We start from the raw sequence: 19506 nt of genomic DNA, 5'->3' as shown, positions 1-19506 counted from the left end.
TGGTAACTCTTTGCAGCACAAACGGCTTTAGCTCTCGAAGCATCTTCATGAGGCTGCAGAGGGTTTTGAGGAACTAGGAACGGAGGCTATCATCAGAATCACACTTCTGCTTCTCTCCCAGACTCACGCTGCCTGCTGACTGAAAAGCACCACGCGCGCGCACACACACACACACACACACAAAACCTTCCAGAGCGCCACTCATGGCAGCCGTGGGCCAGAGGCACATGCGTGCCTGCAGCCCAGGCTCTGTAATCCTGCACATCTACTGAAAGCGGAAGGAAACCCTTCTCCAATGCTGGGATGACTAGCTTTTAATTTTTAGAGATTTATCTTTGTTATTTTTTTTTCCTTGTGTGCATGCTAGGAATGGAGTGTAGGTCCTCTGGAGCAGTAGCAGGATTTTAACTGCTGAGCCATCTCTCTGGCCTCCTTAGTCTTTATGGTCAACCTGACACAACCTAGAATCAGTGGTAAAGAGAGTCTCAACTGAAGAACACCACAAACACAACTTTGACAGCAGTATGGCGTGGGAGGAGGGATGTTAGTTCTGTGACAATCACAGGATGGGAGTTCTTCCTTATGAACACAGGTCTCATGGAACCCAGGCTGGTTTCGAACTTGCTATGTGGCCGGGGATCTCCTATGTTGGTCCCTGGGGAAATGACATCTGTATAGTTATTCTAGCGTCTGAAGAACCGGGGGAGGGAATCCATGCTGAGACATGGTCTCAGGGTCGTCTAAGACTGACTGCTCAGGCTATGTCCAGACTAGTCTGCCTGCATGGCTGCCTCCTCCCTCCCTCCCTCCCTCCTTCCCACCATCCCTCTTTCCCTCCCTCTCTATCTACCTGTGCTGACAGATGACTTCCAAGACCAGCCTGCCTGCCCCCATTCCTCCCCCACTTCCTTCCTACAATACCCATGTCTACAGATGACCACCAAGAACAGGCTTTCTTCTTTCTTTCCCTCCCTCCTTCCCTCTCTCTCTTTTCTCTCTCTTTTTTTTCTATGCTAGGGATAGAACCAGGGTCTCTGCACATGCCAGACATGGCAAGCACCATGTTATGGAGACACAGGCAGTCCCATTTTAGACTCTAGCAGCATCAGGTTGCCCAGCCGCTGATGAGGGCGGGGCTCCAGGTCAGCAGTGCAGGAACTGCTGGGGACCCTGCCCTATGGTATCTCTCCCTTGCTGGCTCCCTATCCCTGGGCCCCAAGATTCTCACAGCGGACCCCTGTGGCCCTGGACACGTCTCTCTTTCACCAAACTGCGACCCCTCCTATTACCCAGGAGGCACTGGGAAGACATCCCCAAACAGCTTCATTCTCTCAGAAAGAAACAAAAGGGGAGTGGGGAGAGAGGCAACAATCCCCTCCCACCCTTCCCCCCCTCCACCCCACAACACCACAATAACAAATTTAATTTAACTACTCATCCCAGCATGAGGCAGCTGTGTCCAACAATGACCTTTGGAGGTAACTGAGAATCTAAAGTACTCTGAACCACCTAGATGCAGACCCAGATGAAAGTATTTTAATTTGGGAGAGCTGAGAGGTTTGGAAGGGTGCAGCTGAGGACGGCCAGTATTTACTCATCTGGCGTCCCTGTTCCCTTTCTGGGGGCCTGTCCTTAACAAGCGGCATTTAATCTCTCACCCTTGACAGTTATTGGAAAAGTTAGCTGTCTCTCTTTCCTTCTTTGTTCTCTGCTCTGTCCCTTAAGAGTGGAGTCAACAGACGGTTTAGATTGCTGTGAATGATGAGCCAGCTGCCAAGGATGCTTTGGGCCAGGGAGATTGTAATCCAGGGGCCTGGAGACCAAGTTTAAAGAGTCACCTCAGTCCAAGGAGAAAGTCCTAAATCAATTTCCATCTAAAGATCCTCTCTGCTCCAGCATATGTTCCACTGTTCACAAGGGCACACACTGCCAGCACAGCCAGGTCAGCCTCAGGGGACTATTCTTTTTATTTATTTATGTATGTGTGTGTGTGTGCCACATTCATCTTACTTGGGTGCTGGGAACTGATTTTGGGTGTTCTAGGAGAATAGCAAATGCTCTTAATGGCTGAGCCCTGTGTGACCCTTCTTTATTGCTATTCAAGTTCAAACTCTAAACTTGCCCACTAAAATGACTAAGCTCTGTCATCAGACGAATGCTTTTACATTCCCTAAGATGACAGGGAGAGGAATTTCCTTCATATGCAACAAGAAAGCCAAGATCAAAAGGTATCAGAGAGTTGGAGAGATGCTGGGAGGTCAAGAACACTCAACGCTCTTGCAGAGGAACTAGGTTGAGTTCCCAGCCTCCATACACAGCTCACAACCATCTGTAACTCCAGTACTAGAGGATCCAGTGTCTCCTTCCAGCCCCCTTGGGCACTGCACACTAGGTCTATACATAAACACAGGCAAGACACACATACACATAAAATCCAGGAACAAAACCACAAACATGCAAACAAAAACAAAACCATCACACCACCACAGCCCCTCCTCCCTCTCCTCCTTCCTTCCTTTCCTCTTTTCTTTTCTTTCTTTTCTTCCTTCCTTCCTTTCTTTCTTCCTTGACTTCCTTTCTTCCTTCCTTCCTCCATACCTTCTTTTTCAAGACAGGGTTTCTCAATGTAGACCAGGCTGGCCTCGAACTCACAGGGATCTGCCTGCTTCTGCCTCCCAAATGCTGGGATTAGAGGATGAGACACTGTGTCCAGCACACCCTCCACTTTCTTGACTAGGGAAGTCCATTTATTCCTTTTGTCCCCTACCCCTTAGTACTGGAGGCACATTTGAAATTTAAAAGGCACGCCTTCCTACATCTGGCTAGCTTGCGCCTCTGGCCAGGTGCCGCGGGAGCTGACTGGAGCCAAGCCACGTACTGTTTTCTCTGGGCACAGTCATCATGGAAGCCAAGCCTAGGAATAGGACACGCTAAATGATCAGGCAAGAGAACCATCTGCATCATCTAAGATCTCCGCACTTGTCTTTGAGGCTGCCAGGGGTGGACCAGTTCTGCAGGGTGGGAGGTGAGGTGTGGTTCTCATTCCCCTGCCACTGCCACCTGGGCGCCACAGATGGGTCTCCTGGCCCGTGCCCTCTGCACAGTCCCTCTTTCCTCCACTGGGAACTTCACCTTGAAATCTTGGCAGAGCGTCAGAGAGTCAGGATGGAAATCTTGGCAGAAACCAGGAGCCATGTATCAGCCTCACAGCGAGGGCAGACTGTGCAGAGCTCATTCTCACCCTCTCTGCTGGTTCGCTGGCACCGATGGACCGGGGCATGTGACTTGGCACCAAGAGCTTTCGAAATTCCAGAGACAGCAGCTCTCTATGTCTGTATCACTTAGTAGAGGTGCTCTCTCTGACCCCTGTATTTATGCCGATTGTGTGTGTGTGTGTGTGTACACCCCCCGTGTGCCCAGGAGTAGGCCAGTTGTCCACATTGGGTACCCTCTTTGACCGCTCTCCACGTTACTGAACATGGTGCCCACTGATCATCTCTACTGGAGTTCTGGAGTGTTAGTTCCTCAAGCTTATGGAGCAAGCATTTTCCCCACGAAGCCATCTCGCTGCTCCTGTTAAAAAGATCCCACAACAGCCCTGCTTTCCGACCCTCTAGTTGACATAGGAGTGAAACTCGAGGGGCTGGAAGGGTAGTTCAGTGGTTTTGGGCATTTGTGCTCAGCACTCTCTTGGGGTCCAGCCCTGAGAGATCTGATGCTCTCTTCTGGCCTTCTAAGGCATCTGCACACATTTGGCATGTCACACACACACACACACACACACACATACACACACACACACATAAAAAGTTAAACAAGGATGACCTGGGTCTAAGAGGTTTTGGGAGCTGCTGCTCAGGCTCTGGATCTGGGTAGGAAACAGGAACCCTGCAGGAGAATTAAGCAGACCCTTAGGCGGGGCCATTAGTCAATCCTGAGTCCCTCACAATCCCACATAGTGGTGGCAGGAGGTCTGACAGGCAGGAGCCAGCCCATGGAAAATTCCCAGCTCTGGTCACCTTAATGGGAGGCATTCTGAACTGTGTGGCTCAGAGGCTTCCAAGGGTAAGTGGGGAAAAGAGGCAGAAAGCTTTGGTGCCTCCTCTGGCCTGGGTGACAGTGCGTGGGTCAGTAGGCTGCTGGAAGGGCAGGCCTCAGAAAATCATGGTCCGGATTTATCAGCACTAAAAAAAGAATCCACCCTGTGATAAGGCTCCCCAGTGCTTCCACAACTACAGATCCGCACCCCCCACCCCCCCGCCCCCAGCTTCTGCCCAAGGTGTCCATGCTTAAGATGCTGCAAGGATTGTCTGTAGAGCAGGAGCCGAAAGAGTAACCGGTAAGTCTCACACTATGGGAAAAAAATATCTCTGATTCACAACTGGTAGTTTAATGGTGACAGATCCATTCTCCTTGATGGCGCTTGCTAGGAAATTATGACCACTGACCACTGGAAGGAAAAACAAAGCCCTCAGCCTCCCTCACTCCTTCAACAACCATTGAGAGAGCATCTGCTTGGAGCCACTGTGAAAGTGGCCGGGGAGATCGGAGAACGGAGAAGCCTCGGGCTTCCGTCTATGTGCAGCTCAGAAGGGACGAGTTACCACAGACCGGCGTGATCTAAAGCAATTAGCAGCACATAGCGTGATCTCCAGCCTTTCGTGAAGCAGGCGGGCATCTGCTAAAGCCAAGTACTGCTTTTCCAGCCAAACAAATCTCCACACAGGCAGGTAAAGAGCTAAACCACAGGGCAGTCCAGTTTGTAACAGGCTAGAATTCATGTTGAAATTAAAAAAAAATTTTTTATGCACTTATTTACTTATGTGTGTGTATGTGTGTGTTCGAGTGTGCACAGTGTGGGTTTGGAGATGAGAGGACAACTTGTGGGAATCTGTATTCTTTCCACCTTGTAGGGTCTTAGGGCTTGAACTCGGGGCCTTGAGGCTTGGCTGCAAGCACCTTTAACTGCACAACCATCCCAGTGGCCCGGAGTTTACTTTTAATGGGTTATGCACGGCATCTTCCATCAGCTCTAATGAGCATGAGAGAAGATCTCCAAGGTCACATGTCAGAGCTCAAGGACAAATCTGGGCCCCGATAAACATACTATGGTTGGCTGTGTGTAGCTGAACAACCAAAATAGCCCCGCATTTGTTGTCCTCTCAGGGCTGGGATTCACGAGCGGGCCACTCAAGTTCCATCAGCAGCCATTAATAAGATACTAACAGGATATAAATAATGACGGGCATCGACAGTGACACAAAGGGTAAGCGGCGAGGCAGAGGGCGGACTCCGAGAGAGGACAAGCCAGAGGGGGGAAGCCGGTCTCCTTCATCCCAGGCAAGAGAAGAAGCCCTCGGGAAGGTGCCAGCTATTTTAGGAAGATGGTTTCTGGGCCAACGTGAACCATCAAAGCTTGGAGGCTTGATTGAGGATTTTCTTTATGTTAAACGCCAAAGACAGAAATGTAACACTGTCTGTGTCCTCACACAAGACAGGCTGCTGCATTCCAGAGGCCAATGTGATCAATGCTTAGCTCCAGGAACCCTGATGTCATCGGGGACGATGACCGAGTTGGGAGGAGAAGGAAGACCAAATGCAAAAAAGGGGCGGCTCGGGGACTCCACTTTGAACTTGTGTCAACAAAACCAGAGATGGAGAGAAGGTTCAGGGGTTAAGATCACCGTCCGATCCTCCGGCAGACCTGGGTTCAATTCCCAGCATCCCTATTGCGGCTCACAATCATCCATAACAGCTCCAGGGGATCTGGTGCCCTCTTCTGGCTTCTGCAGGAACTGCATGCATTTGGTGTACGAAAACACCCACACACATTACATAATAATAATAATAATAATAATAATAATAATAAAAATCAATCTTAAAGAATCAGTGAGATGTTGATATTAAACCAAATGAACATAAAAGTCACATGGAAGTGTCCTAGGATAAAAGTGATTCATCAATCACAGTGGAGATTCAGCAATCACAGTGGAATGAATGAATGAACGAATGAATGAACAAATTGCTTTCTGTTAAGACTACTTACCTCAGACTCTTTGTAATAGCGTTCTGGAATTTCATCACAGGCGATATCGATGAAGCACACTTCTCTCTCCAGGTCTTTGGCTTCACTGTCAAAAATCTGAAAGGACAGAGCAACATCCAAGATTAGCAAATGAAATCTTGCTGAGCGCCTGTGGTTAGGACATCCGTGCCTGGGGCAGCAGGCACCGACAGGGCACCTTCCCGTGGCCCCACACCCGCTGGCTTTGCCTGCCACACAGAATGTGTGAGAATCATGACAGGTTCCTATTCCTCACTTAGGTTGTGTGGCATCAGAGGCAGGTGTAGGATCTGTCATCGCACGCTGAGGGGGAGATGAAGAAGCGGGCTGTTTTTAGAAGTTCAAGAAAGAGGAAACAAATCTTTTCCAAAAAGCTCTTCCAAAAAATTGAAAACTGCTGGGTTTTGGCAGCTCCTCTGGGCAGAGGCTTGGGAGGGTCTGCCGGGAGCTGAGACAAGCAGCAAAGACACAGCCCGAGGCTGGGGGAGAAAAGTACGAAGGCCTTTTAATTGTGTGTGTGTGTGTGCTGTGGTGTCCAGGTGGAGGTCAGAGGACAAGGCGCTTGAGCTGGTTCTTTCCACCATGTGGGTCCTGGAGATCTAACTCAGGTTACCAGTCTTGGCAACAGATGTCTTTACCTGCTGAGCCATCTCGCCAGTCCCTCATTAACTTTTATATGTATTTAATTCACAAATGATTCACTCTCAACGCAGGAAACAGACAAGCAAAGAGAAAATAAACCACAAGCCCTTTCCTTTGCCTAGGATTAAATATTTTCTTCGCATAATTTTTCTTCTCTCTCTCTCTCTCTCTCTCTCTCTCTCTCTCTCTCTCTCTCTCTCTCTCTCTGAGACAAGGTCTTTCTACATAGCTCTGCCTATCCCAGAACTCACTCTGTAGATCAGGCTGGGCTGGAACTCACAGAGATCCATCTGCCTCTGCCTCCTGAGCTCTGGGACTAATGGGCTACACCAACACCGTCCAGATACTTTTTTTTTCTTGGGATAGGATTTCATCGTTGCCCAAGCTGTGAAATACAACCTTGGGCTTCTGCGCCTTCCGCCTCTACCTCCCCAGGTCTGAGTCTGCAGACTGATCGGTGTGCCTGCTCTTCTGAGATCCTTCAGACTGAGCCTGGGCTCCAGTATGTTAAGCAAGCACTCTACCAAGGGAGCCGCACCCCCACTCAAACGTGTATTTTTCTTGATCACTTAAGAGTGTGATTTCATTGGTGGGTGAATAGGGTGCAGTGTGGTTAGGTTCTTTAGTTCTAGAACATTTATTAATCACGATACATTCCCCATATTTTGATCTGAAGCAAAGAAGCAGCCTTCTAAGAATGCTGAGCAGATTAGATTTGGAGAGTCACACTATCCTTGGAAGAAGTCTCTGCACCGTCTCATTCCATGACCAGGGATCCCATCACACTCTTCCACAGACGATGGGGCATTTCGGGAAAACAAGATGGCAGATGCCTACCAACACTGTCTCCATGCGCAGCTGCTGCCTATGAACTCGCCCTTCCAAGGGGCGGTGCCCAAGGGCTTTCACCTGAGTCGGGTGAGCCTTTTTAGCTTAGTGGTCATCCTGGAAACTCTCTGCCCAGTCCAATGGCTCTATGACTGTCTTCTCCTTCTCCCTTTATTCTGGTGTGAATGCGTAAGCGCCACACATGACGTGTGTGAGACAGAGTTTTCTCTTTCACTCACTACCTATTTTTGAAACAGGGTGTCTCACTGAATCTGGAGCTCGGCAGACAGGATGGCCAGGGAGCTGCTACGATGCTCCTGCATCTTGTCTCCGAGCACTTCATGCCATCACACATGGGTTCTTACGTTGGTCCTGGAGAATCAGTCGGCATTTCACCCAATGAGCCACCTCCTCAGCCCCACAACTGTCCACTCTCCTAATATGCTCTAAATTCTACAATTGGAGGCCTTATGGATAAACATCTCCAGATTGGTCAGGGGAGATGAACCTCCATCCAGCCTGCCCTGAGATGTCTGTGGCACCTTCCTCAAAGGCATAGAAAGCTTGGCTTTTAGATGAACCCAGGTTCCTCCCAAGGCCTGTTTCAGTCCAGTGCTTCCGGGTACTCCTACTGCCTGGGATAGACAGGTGGAGTGCCTGGAAATGAAATAGACAGTGGGTGAACTACTCAGAGGAGAAGTCAGTTGTGAAATGAGGGATTGTGGGAGTCAGGGTTGGTTTCTCAGTCTCTTAAGTGTAAAGCAAGAGGAGAAGGAAGGCAAAACAGAATGCCCGAGGGGACGAGGCTTTCTAGACAGTAAATTAAAAAGGAAACACAGAGGTTTGACATTCATTGGTGTAATCTATGGGAATTAAAGGAAGGGGAGTAGGCGGGTGTTAAGAGGGCCGTTGGCAAGCTGTGTGGCTTTAACTCTTGTAATTAGTTATGTGTGTATGTGTCTGTATGTGCACGTCGTGTCCGTGTGTCCATTCGTGTGTGTGTGTGTGTGTGTGTGTGTGTGTGTGTATGTGTGTGTGTGTGTGAGAGAGAGAGAGAGAGAGAGAGAGAGATATTAATCAGGTGTCTTCTGTCATTATCAGCTTTCCTATTGTCTTTTTAAGGATGAATTAATTTAGCATGTATGTGAAGGTTATGAGGATATATGTATATGCTGTGGAGGATGTCGGGTGTCTGCTGTCACTCTCTGACTCACTCTCTTGACATGGGGCTCTCTCACTGATCCTGGAGGGAGGCTGGTGGCCTACAAGCTCTGGTGATCCTCCTGTCTCAACGCCCCCCACACAGCTGAAGTTACAGGAGCGCATGACTATGCATTGATAATTACTTGGATGCTGGGATTTGAACTCAGTCCCTCATGTTTGAATAGCTGATGTTTTTACAGGCTGAGCGCCCCCCCCTCCAAGACCCCCAACTTTATCTTTTGAGACAGGGTCTCTCACTGAACCTAGATCTTATCCATTAGGCTACTGGCTGGTCAGTGGGCTCCAGGGGCTCTTTTCTCTGCCACATCACCGAAATACTGGGATTACAATTGTAGGCCATCACACCTGGTTTCTATGGGGTGCTGGGGATGTGAAGGCATGTATTCTAGTTTGTCTGGCAAGAACTTCGTTCCCCAACTGTGATTAGAACATGAAAAAAAAAATCACAGTACATCACTGCTTCTTGGCTCTAAGGATAAGACCCTGCGAGCATTTCCCCTCTAGAGCAAGTAGTACCCGAGCCCTGTCAGTAGAGGGCGATAGGGAGATGCTACTGAGAAAGGGTTGGTCTCGCAGGCTTGGATCCCGGAGGGTGTGTGTATAGTCTGTGGGAAAGGATGTAGTTCTGCCTTGCCGCGTTCCTGGAGGGCAGTTACTCAACGACCTTGCGGTCCTGGCAGGCGGCCCAGGAACCATTCCGCTCTGGCCCTCCTGGCGCGGGTGCCGTGTGCATTTTAGCCTTGCACTGGTAGCGTGCGCCGACTCCCCTGGCACACCTGGCCTCTAACCTCACCTTGCCTGTGTCGCAGAAGGCTTTGTGCTGTTCAGTGACTGGCACCCGGCTGTGGTTAAGGAGCCTAAGGAACTCCTTTGCCATCCTGGGTGTGACAGCCACGCTTTCTCGAGAGATGTCAGCATCTGACACCTTAACCGTGGAGAAGGGTCCTTCCCTGGGCATCCTGTTTCCGTTCTACAGTAAGCTTTATGTTCTTGGCCTGTCTTGGTAGTTGCTTCTATCAGACACCACTAACTCCTGATATTCCGTTCCTCCTGCTCTAATCACTGTGGTATCTGCCCACTGCTTGGGCCCCAGCTGATACTCATTGCACCCGGGCGCTGGGACTGGCTTGCAGAAATACAGGGATGGTGAGATCTGGATTCCCACCCTGGAAAAGTTACTAAGGCTGATTCCGAAATAAAAGGCAGAATAAAGAACACGCTGTAGAAGAAGGAAATGAACACACTGTAAGCAGAGGGTGAGGAGGCATGGACAAAGCTCTATTATATATCCCCAATTTTCAGATGAGGAAAATTGAGGTTCAAAACTGTAAGGTCATACAGTCAGTCAGCAACAAAGCCGGGAATGGAGAGCATGGCTCCTGGCTCCCCAGCAAGGCTCCCCATGACGGAAGTCTCATTTTTATAGCCCTCCGAGAAGACCATCGCCAGCCCAAAGTACTTCCTGCTTCCTTTAGGAAGATGACCCTGGAGTCTGACCACTCATGAAATGGAAGTTCTGGCCACCCCTGAGCATGCCCTTAAGACTTGGTGTTCTGCCGGGCAGTGGCGGCGCATGTCTTTAATCCCAGCACTTGGGAGGCAGAGGCAGGCGGACTACTGAGTTTGAGGCCAGCCTGGTCTACATAGTGAGTTCCAGGACGGCCAAGGCTATACAGAGAAACCCTGTCTTGAAAAAAAAAACCAAAAAACAAAACAAACAAACAAGACTTGGTGCTTGCTAATCCCTGGTCAGGTAGCTCAGGTGTTCTATTAGGAGCAACCTTTGAACAACCTCTGGTCTCTTTGGATAACAGGATGCTTAATTTGTGCCAAACCCCCTTGAAGTACCAAGTGTGTGGAAGTCCGTGTGACTCTGGCTCTGTAGTCCATACAGGTTTTTAGTGCCTGAACTCAGGAAATCACATGAGGGCAACATTTACAGGTGTGAGACATTAGAGAGATGAAGTTTCCAAGGAACACTATGTTCTGGTGTTCAAGGTTTTAGGCGAAGCCCCTATGTACTCAGTAAGTCTAACGAATGAATCAGAAAACAGATAAGGTATCTATCCAGTGCTGACCTCTGACCTCCATGTGTATGTGTGTACATGTGCATGAATACCTGCACACATATCTGTACACACAACACGTACGCACATCCACACACAAAACCACTTTAGGAAAATGCACACTTTGAGAATTTGTCTTAAAGTAAGATATCTCAACAATGTGATGGCAAGGGAAGGAAGTTAGCAATTGGGGGGAAGCAGGTTTGCATATTTCACTGTGGGAGAATGGCCAAGGAAGGGAGGATGGACCTGTGGTCAGCTCCTTTCTGTCACACAGTCCTGACTGAGGAGCATGCCCTGGCTTCCTTTCCATGGCTGCGTGTGCTGTTCCCAGAATGTGTCCTGTTCCCAGCAGTCTGGATTTCTCCCGGAAAAGGACGGTCTTCCTAGAGTTTTGTACTCTCTTGTTGCATTTCCAAATTTTATGATGTTTTTTGGAGTGGGGTTTGCAGCCTATTGGAAGTGGTGCAGAAATCCAGATGCATGGATTCTGCCTTCCATTCTTGGTATTAGCAACTTCTGTGGTTTAAGGTCCAAACTCAGGGTGTGTGTGTGTGTGTGTGTGTGTGTGTGTAGGGTGTACCTTAGTGTTAGCATGCATGAGAGACAATGAATTTAATTCCCACTCCCCAAAGGAGAAACATTTCTAAGCTTGGATGAGAGGTACTGTCATGCAATCCCTCTGTAAACATAAAAGTATTCTAAAAATATAAATTGTATTATTATTTTTAAATTGAGGCGTAAGTAGAAAAAAGGGGGTCAGCTATTCTTTGATACCAAACCTCAGAGAAGATGCCTCCGCTCCTCAGGCAAGCGGCAGGGGCGTCTACCCAAACCTACATCTTTTCACGAAACAGATCAATCCCCACATGCTTTTTGTTTGTTCGGAATTTCCTGTAGTAGGTTGAGGCTACGTGTAGAGGCAGGACAGAGATGGCTGATGAGTAGGGATTTTGAGAAAAACCTACCAGTCATTTCATTTTATGCCTCAGATATACAACTGAAAGGACACAGAGGCCCAGCAGAGCCACTGTTCCCTTCTACTAGGATTTCGGGCATCTGGGATGTGATTAATTAAGACATACCGAGGAAGGGCGGTGAGGAGGGGCGCTGAATGCAGAAGGCTGCTTTACTGCTGCCTCTCCGCGCCTGTCCTCGCCTTATTCCTGTCACTGGGATAAAATATCCAGATGATAAGCAGCTTCGGGGAGAGAGGGGTTTATTTTAGCTCATAATTCCAATTTACAGTCCATCTCTGCAATTTATATCTGCTACCGAGGAGAAGTCAGGGTGCCAGGAGCCCGAGGCAGCTAGTCAGAGCACATGCGCGGGCAGGGGCAGAGGGAACGCATGTGTGCCTCGGGCGGGCTCAGCCAGCCGCCACTCCGCTGTATGCACCACTCCGCTGTATGCACCGGGGCCCCAAACCAGGACATGGCGCTGCCCGCTTTCGGGCTGGGTCTTTCCACATGAGTTAAGACTATCAGGATACGCCCCACCCCCAGACTCGCTCACAGGTCAATCTCACGTAGACAATTCTTTGGTGGGTTGGTAAATGTTTTATACCCCTACTGTGCGTGTTCCACAGTGGACCTCTCAGAGTGGAAGGTAAAGTCTTAGGGGACTTGGCATTTTGTGAAGACGAGATTTAAAACAAGACCTAGCCAAGCAACACACTAGAGCACGTGAGTCAGGCGCTATCTAGTTGCAGATATCCTTCAGTGCCAAGCCTCAAAGAAGCCTCAGCTCCTCACATAAAGGGCACGGCATCTTCATAAATCTGTATCTTTTCACAAAATGAATCGCTCCTACATTCTTTTTGTTTGTTTTGTTTTTGCTTTTTTAAGACAAGGTTTCTCTGTGTAGCCCTGGCTGTCCTGGAACTCACTCTGCAGACCAGGCTGGCCTCGAACTCAGAAACCCGCCTGCCTCTGCCTCCCAAGTGCTGGGATTAAAGGCGTGCGCCACCACTGCCTATCTTCCTGTGGAGTTCCTATCCCCTTGCGGGCTGCAATCCTTCCTGCCATTCTTCCATAGAGTCCCCAAGCTCTATCCACTGTTTGGCTGTGGGCGTCTGCATCTGTTTGAGCCAGCGGCTAGGTGGAGCCTCTTAGGGGCAGCCATGCTAGGCTCCTGTCTGCAAGCAGAACGGAGTAGCATTAGTAGTGTCAGGGATTGGTGCCTGCCCATGGCATGGGTCTCACCACCTCCATTTTCAAAAGTGATGTTTCTGTGTTGTGTCTATGTAAGAGTATGTGAGAGCAGGTGACTGCTGCTGAGGTCAGAAGGGGCTTCACGTGACCCAGAGCTAGAGTTACGGGCGGTTGAGCCTCCAAACTGGCTGCTCAAATTAGGCCAAGAGTTTGACTATTTGGGGCAGGAGGAAAAGAAGTCTATCCTACAGTAAGCTGCTTGGTGTGGCCCTGAGACTCCAGGGTCTAACCCACAATCTCTAAGGGGGCGGCGGCGGGGGGGTGGGGGCGGGGTGGGGTGTGTGTGCCGACAGAACTGACTGCTGGCGCTGGCAGCCCTGGGGCAGAAATGGCCTCAGACTCACTCTTGAGCCAACCTTGGTCTTGGAGCAGAATCAGAGCCCCATCTGGCAGTGCAGTGGGAGACGAGCTGCTTTTATTTAATCCTCATCAAACGTTCCGCTCGCCCCGGGCTTTAGGGGTATTAAGGCTGGGTGGATTGACTGGGATGCTGGGTAAACGGCAGCGTCTCTCTGGAGAGGGCTCTGGTGGACAGCATCATTAGGCCTTTGGTCAGGCAAAAGGGAACAGTTTTCCAATGCCAGCAAGGAGGGGTAGAGCAACCTGAAGGCCAGTGTTGGCTTTGAAATTACTATGAATGTGGTTGAGGACAACGTTGATCCTTCCAAGAGCTAGCATGGCAAGCTTGTGCCACGCTGCCTGGTTTGTGTCGTAATGGAGATAGAACCCAGCCCATAATATGTGTCCAGACAAGCGCTTGCCAACCGGGCTACATGTTCAGCCCTCTGTTAAATTTTAAATGTTTAATACTCCATTTTTCTCTTCAGATCATATAAATCTTTTACCTTTACTAACTTTCACCTTATTAGTTTAAAAATGTTTACTATATATTATATACAAATAAATAATATTACTTATATATGTGTAAACCCAGGGCCTTTTACATGCTGTGAAAATGTTTTACTACCAGGCTCACATCCAGTGTGATTTTCTTTTTAGAATAATAATTTTAATTGAAAATGTATGAAACCTAACATAGCATTTTAATATATGTATACAATGTGTAATTACATTTGGGAAGTGACCTAATCATTGCCTTAAATATTTATCATTTCACTGTGTGGCAAGCATTAAAACCCCCAAAAAATCATCATCAACACTAGTGTGTGTAAAAACATAAGAAAAAATTTCTTGCCTTATCCACTTAAGGTTTGTTTTGGAGGTGGGGGACAATGGGACCAAACCCAGGGTGTCACAAAGTCTGCTAAACACAAAACCCTAGCAGCCTGGTACCTTGAGGAAGTACCACAGGAGGAAGGAGGGACTTTAGAGAGACGGTTCCCTGAAATCTGTCCTTGGGACTAGACTATATTTCTAGGGTGTCACAGCTATGGGATCAGGGAGGGAGGAGGAGTGTAGGGATGCAAGAACCGCCCAGTGGGTGCTGGAGGTAAGAGAATCCACGTGGAACCAGGCCCCAGAGAAGTCTGCTGAGGGTTAGGGCTGTGAGAAAGGATCTGCTGGGGTAGGAGGTAGAGTCGGGAGGGGGTGTAGCAGTCTCCCACTCCTGGATTATAGACATCTACAGTAGAGTAAAGACTCCTCCTTCCCCAACTCATGTCTATCAGACAGCTCAAGAAGAGCTTACTTGAAAACGAGGACTCTGAACATGTAATTAGTTAAAGATCTTAGGATGAAATTCCAGGTAGAGCATGGTCCCTAAATCTGATGATGGGCGTCCCTACAAGAAGAGATGCAGATCCAGTGACAGGAATGAGTGGTCAGTGCGGAGGCTGGAGTGATGGACCATAAGCCAAGGAATGTCTGGTGCCATTAGATGCTGGAGGAGGTGAAGAAGGATGCTTGAGAGGGCCTTTGGAGGACCATGGTCCCATGGACACCTTGAGTTCAACCTCTGACCTCCAGCACAGTGAGGTCAGAACACTTCTATTGAGTTCTGCCTCCTGATTGGAGACATTTGTGTGGTAGTGTAGGAAACTCCCACAATCCTCCACTCATAAGATCCTTTCCTTCATTATCCATGCCACGACAATGCTTGCTACCCTAAACATGTGGCTTGTTCGCAGTGACCAAGCATGACCTTCTGGGAGGCCCCAAGGTATCCACGTGCCTCCCATTCTCCACCTACCTCAAAGGTTACAAAATGTTGTAACTGACAGACAGAGGCCAGCAGAGCATAACCTGTCTGAGAGATGGAGGGGCAGGAATAACTCAGGGCCATGGCTCTGAGGTGGGTGAGGTTCCACACACAGGTCACCAGTGAGGCCCGGGTAGAATGGGGACAATAAGATCAAAGAGCCAAGGATGCTGGGTAAAGAGGTAAGGTGGAGGCAGGATAAAGAGGATTGTGGGGCGGATATCATTGCGGAGAATTCACAGCTGTGATGCCTTTGAGGGAAGCGACACTTAGAATCTGGGGTTCAAGTCTAAAAGGGACTTGTGCGAAATAGGAGGAGGGTCGTTAACTATTTCAAGCCATACCTCAGGGTTCCCAGGCTCCTGTGAGCGAGGCTTTGTGGTGAAGAAGCAATACAATGAATGACCAATGTGGAAAAGACTGTTTGGGGGATGGGGAGTGGGAGTAGGGTTAGGGGGTGGGGGTTGGGGGGATGTCTGTAGCAAAAACACCACCGCAAACATCCTAATCAGGTGCACCAGGCCATGACTAATTATGGGTGAGGCAGAGACATTCAGTACAGCCATACAGCAGGGTCACAAATGCTACAGCTGGGTTCATTAACTAAAAAGGTTTTCAAAGGTGGTGGTGGGGGAGGGAACCTTGCAAGTTTAGGTTCCAAGGGTGGCTGCACCAAGGTTCCATTCAGAAGCTGTTCTAATTTTGATGCAGGTGGCAGCCCAGGAAAAAAGCATCACTCTGGGTGGGCCACAGCCTCCTTTTGGACACAGAGGAGCCCAGGAGATGGGGCGGGCACCTCCCGTGGGCAGGTGTGGATATTGGTGCAGGGACGGCTGTATGGTTTCCCCGCAGTAAGATCAATAATAGGTCCAAAAATAAATCTCAGAAGCTGAGCTTAAAATAGCTCCAATTTCTCCCAGTTCTTTCTTATTTCAGTTCACAAGGTGGTCTCTCTGGGAGCGGGAACGGCTGGTTTTCTCTCAAGTTGACAAATTGATATCGAACCTGAAACTGCAGCAGGCCCCACACTTGCCTGGCCTTCACCAGCCTCCCTGTTAGGTGTTTGTCTCCTGGAGGTGACTTTGATCTCCTGGTTCCCTCAACAATTTTTTTTTTTTGAACCCACACAATGAGTGCTTTGCACAGAGGCAGAGTTTCTGACACAGAATAGTTAAGGCTATGGGCTCTTTGAATAACTCAGCCTCGAGGAAAGAGAAAAGAGTAGAGGGGACTAAAGGCTTGTCGGGACCTGGTTGGGGTCGCCATGGGCAAAGGGAGGAGGCCTGCAGCATGGCTCACTGGAGGCTGGAGAGTTTTCCCTTCTGCCCTCCATTGAATAAAAATCCTGAGGTGCTTCAGGGCCCGTGTCTCCATCCTGCTCATTCCTACTGAGCCTCTCCTGGTACAACAATGCATCAGGCACCAGCCCAAAACTGCTTAAGAATCATAAGAGATTGCATCTACTGTCAGGAAAACAACAACAACAACAACAACAAAACAAGGAACAGACTGTTATACATTTTCCTGGTAGTTTGTGTTTTGTTTGATTTTTTCCCCCCTTCTGTGTGGATGGGTTGTAAACTCCCTGAGAGACAAAGTTGAGAACCACAAAAAGAACCCTGGCAGAGCTTCATGTGTCCCTGCTGGAGACAGCCGTAGAAGCTTCTAGAAGGAGCTCCCCAACCCAGACAAGGGGGAAGACAGGCTTAGCCCAGCCTGTGGTAGGGACATTGGGGTCTGGGGCTCTGGCCAAGGGCATGATCCGGTGAGTCCACAGGCCCTTGGCTGGATCTGTTCATGCTGGTTTTCCTCAGTGGGGAGGCAACGCCCACTGCCTCACCCTGCTCTCGAGTCCACTCTTTTTCTTTTTTTTTGGTTTTTTCGAGACAGGGTTTCTCTGTGTAGCCCTGGCTGTTCTGGAACTCACTATGTAGACCAGGCTGGCCTTGAACTCAGAAATCAGCCTGCCTCTGCCTCCCAAGTGCTGGGATTACAGGCGTGTGCCACCACAGCCTGGCCTCCAGTCCACTCTTGTGAATGGGCTTTGGATTGAATGTCACCTTTAAGTAACAGCCCCACCCTCTTCTCTTTCCAGTGGACTAGAACAGTTGTTTAAAGAACCCAGGTATCCCTCAACAGAAGAATGGATGCAAAAAATGTGGTATATCTACACAATGGAGTACTATTCATCCATTAGAAACAACGAATTCATGAAATTCTTAGGCAAATGGATGGAGCTAGAGAACATCATACTAAGTGAGGTAACCCAGACTCAAAAGATCAATCATGGTATGCACTCACTAATAAGTAGATATTAGCCTGGAAAACTGGAATACCCAAAACATAATCCACACATCAAATGAGGTACAAGAAGAAAGGAGGAGTGGCCCCTGGTTCTGGAAAGACTCAGTGAAGGCAAAACCAGAACAGGGAAGTGGAAAAGGGGTGAGTGGGAGAATAGGGGGAGGGAAGGGGGCTTATGTGACTCTCGGGGAGTGGGGAACCAGAAAAGGGGAAATCATTTGAAATTTAAATAAAAATATATCGAATGAAATAAAAATAATAAAAAAAAGATGAAACACACACACACACACACACACACACACACACAAGAATAAGCATCTCAGCCAGGTATGGTGGCACACGCTTGTAGTTCCAGCACTTGGGAGGCAGAGGTGGGTGGATTTCTGAGTTTGAGGCCAGTCTGGTCTACAGAGTGAGTTCCAGGACAGCCAGGGCTACACAGAGAAACCCTGTCTCGGAAAAAAAACAACAAAAAAAAAAACCCAAACCCCTCCCCCCCAAAAAAGAATAAGCATCTCTCTTTTTTTCTCTCTTTCTCTCCCCCCCCCCCAACTCTCGCTTTCTGATGCTGGGATAAAACTTGGGACCCCGTAAATGCTAGTCAATTTATTCCAATCCCATGATAATTCTGCATGTTCACGCTACTATGGTGAATATCTGTAAAATTAATGTTTAATTGATAATGACACAGTAAGCCTATTGGATATCTCAGACCCTTTCTGAGGCCCAGATCTATGTCACATGATCATGCCCATCTCTCTCTGGTTGGGCTGAAATGAACATATTTAGATCTACATTCACCATGTCCCCAACCCCAAATCCTCTGACCAGAGTCTTCTCAAATGCCAGACAAGAGGATACAAGGACACCATCCATGCTGAGAAACGGGCGTGAGGAGAGGGCATAAAGAGCACATAGCACAGCTACAGAACTCCGGTGAGAGAGTCATGGGAGGAGTCTATCTAATGTGAGGCGCCCATTAGGAAAACTAGAGAATAAGCGACAGTCCCAGAACGAGTGAGACACAGAAAAACCTCTCCAGGCACAGGGAAGTCATCACTAGAGACAACATGAGGTCCCGGATCAGAGGGCCAATGGTGAAGGGGATTGGTGGAATATGGGGCATGGTAGGTGGACCTCTTATACTTGACCCTGGAGCTTGATGGCAGAAGAATCGGGTTCAAGGCTGGCTTCAGCTATATAGAACTTAAAGGCCAGCCTGGGCTACATGAAACCCTGGCTCCAATAAACAAGACCAAAGAAATCGGCAAAATGTAAATATGCCCATGTACCAGATTGTACTGTTGTGTTAATGTCCGACTTTCAGGTCTTAATCACTGCACCGTGGTTACATAAAAGAAAGTCCCTGTTCCTAGGACACACACACACACACACACACACACACACACACACACACACACACACTGATGTATTCAAGGGTGAAGGGTCATTGTGCCTGAGACGTACTCTCAATGAGTTCTAGGGGAAAAGAAATATGTAAATATTTACACAGACAGAGACAACGTGAACAGGAAAAAAAAACACTAACAACTGGAGGCTCTGAAATGACATGCTTCTGGAAGGCACGAGGCTTTTCAGCAGGGTAGGCTGGAAAAGCTTGTCACGGTTTATTTTATACTGGCTTGGCAAAAGCAGGCCTTCTGGGCACATCATCCAGTCTCTGAGAAATGTTTAGACCAGAGACACCTGGTACTGGCAGTTGGGGCTGTGTGACTAGAATAGAGGCTCTGGTGGTCTTGGGATGTCCGTCTCATCTCCACTGTGCAACAGAACTCTGAGAATCGGCCCCTCTCCGGACTGTGAGGAAGGAAGAGTCCTGGGCTGATGAGATGGCACACTGGGTAAAATATTTGCTCTATAGGCATGAGGACCCAAATTCAAATCCTCACCACAGCAATGCGTCTCTGTAACCCAGCACAGGGAGCTAGGGGACAAGGGGGCCCCTAGAGACATTGGCTAGCTAACACTAGCCAATCGGGGAGTGTC

The 19506-nt window shown here is 48.8% G+C and overlaps 1 protein-coding gene across 1 annotated transcript in view; it reads right to left on the bottom strand.

The window, feature by feature from the left end:
- The window catches only part of Pitpnc1 (phosphatidylinositol transfer protein cytoplasmic 1), a 258738-nt gene that overhangs the window by 37263 nt on the left and 201969 nt on the right, over positions 1-19506 (bottom strand). Inside the window, exon 6 of the mRNA XM_052197031.1 lies at positions 6047-6142. Coding sequence (XP_052052991.1) covers positions 6047-6142 — 96 coding nt within the window. The remainder of the gene's footprint in view (positions 1-6046; positions 6143-19506) is intronic.

This window comes from Apodemus sylvaticus, chromosome 10 (genome assembly GCF_947179515.1).
Source record: "Apodemus sylvaticus chromosome 10, mApoSyl1.1, whole genome shotgun sequence".
NCBI lineage: Eukaryota > Metazoa > Chordata > Mammalia > Rodentia > Muridae > Apodemus > Apodemus sylvaticus.
This window is presented reverse-complemented; position numbering and strand designations above follow the sequence as displayed.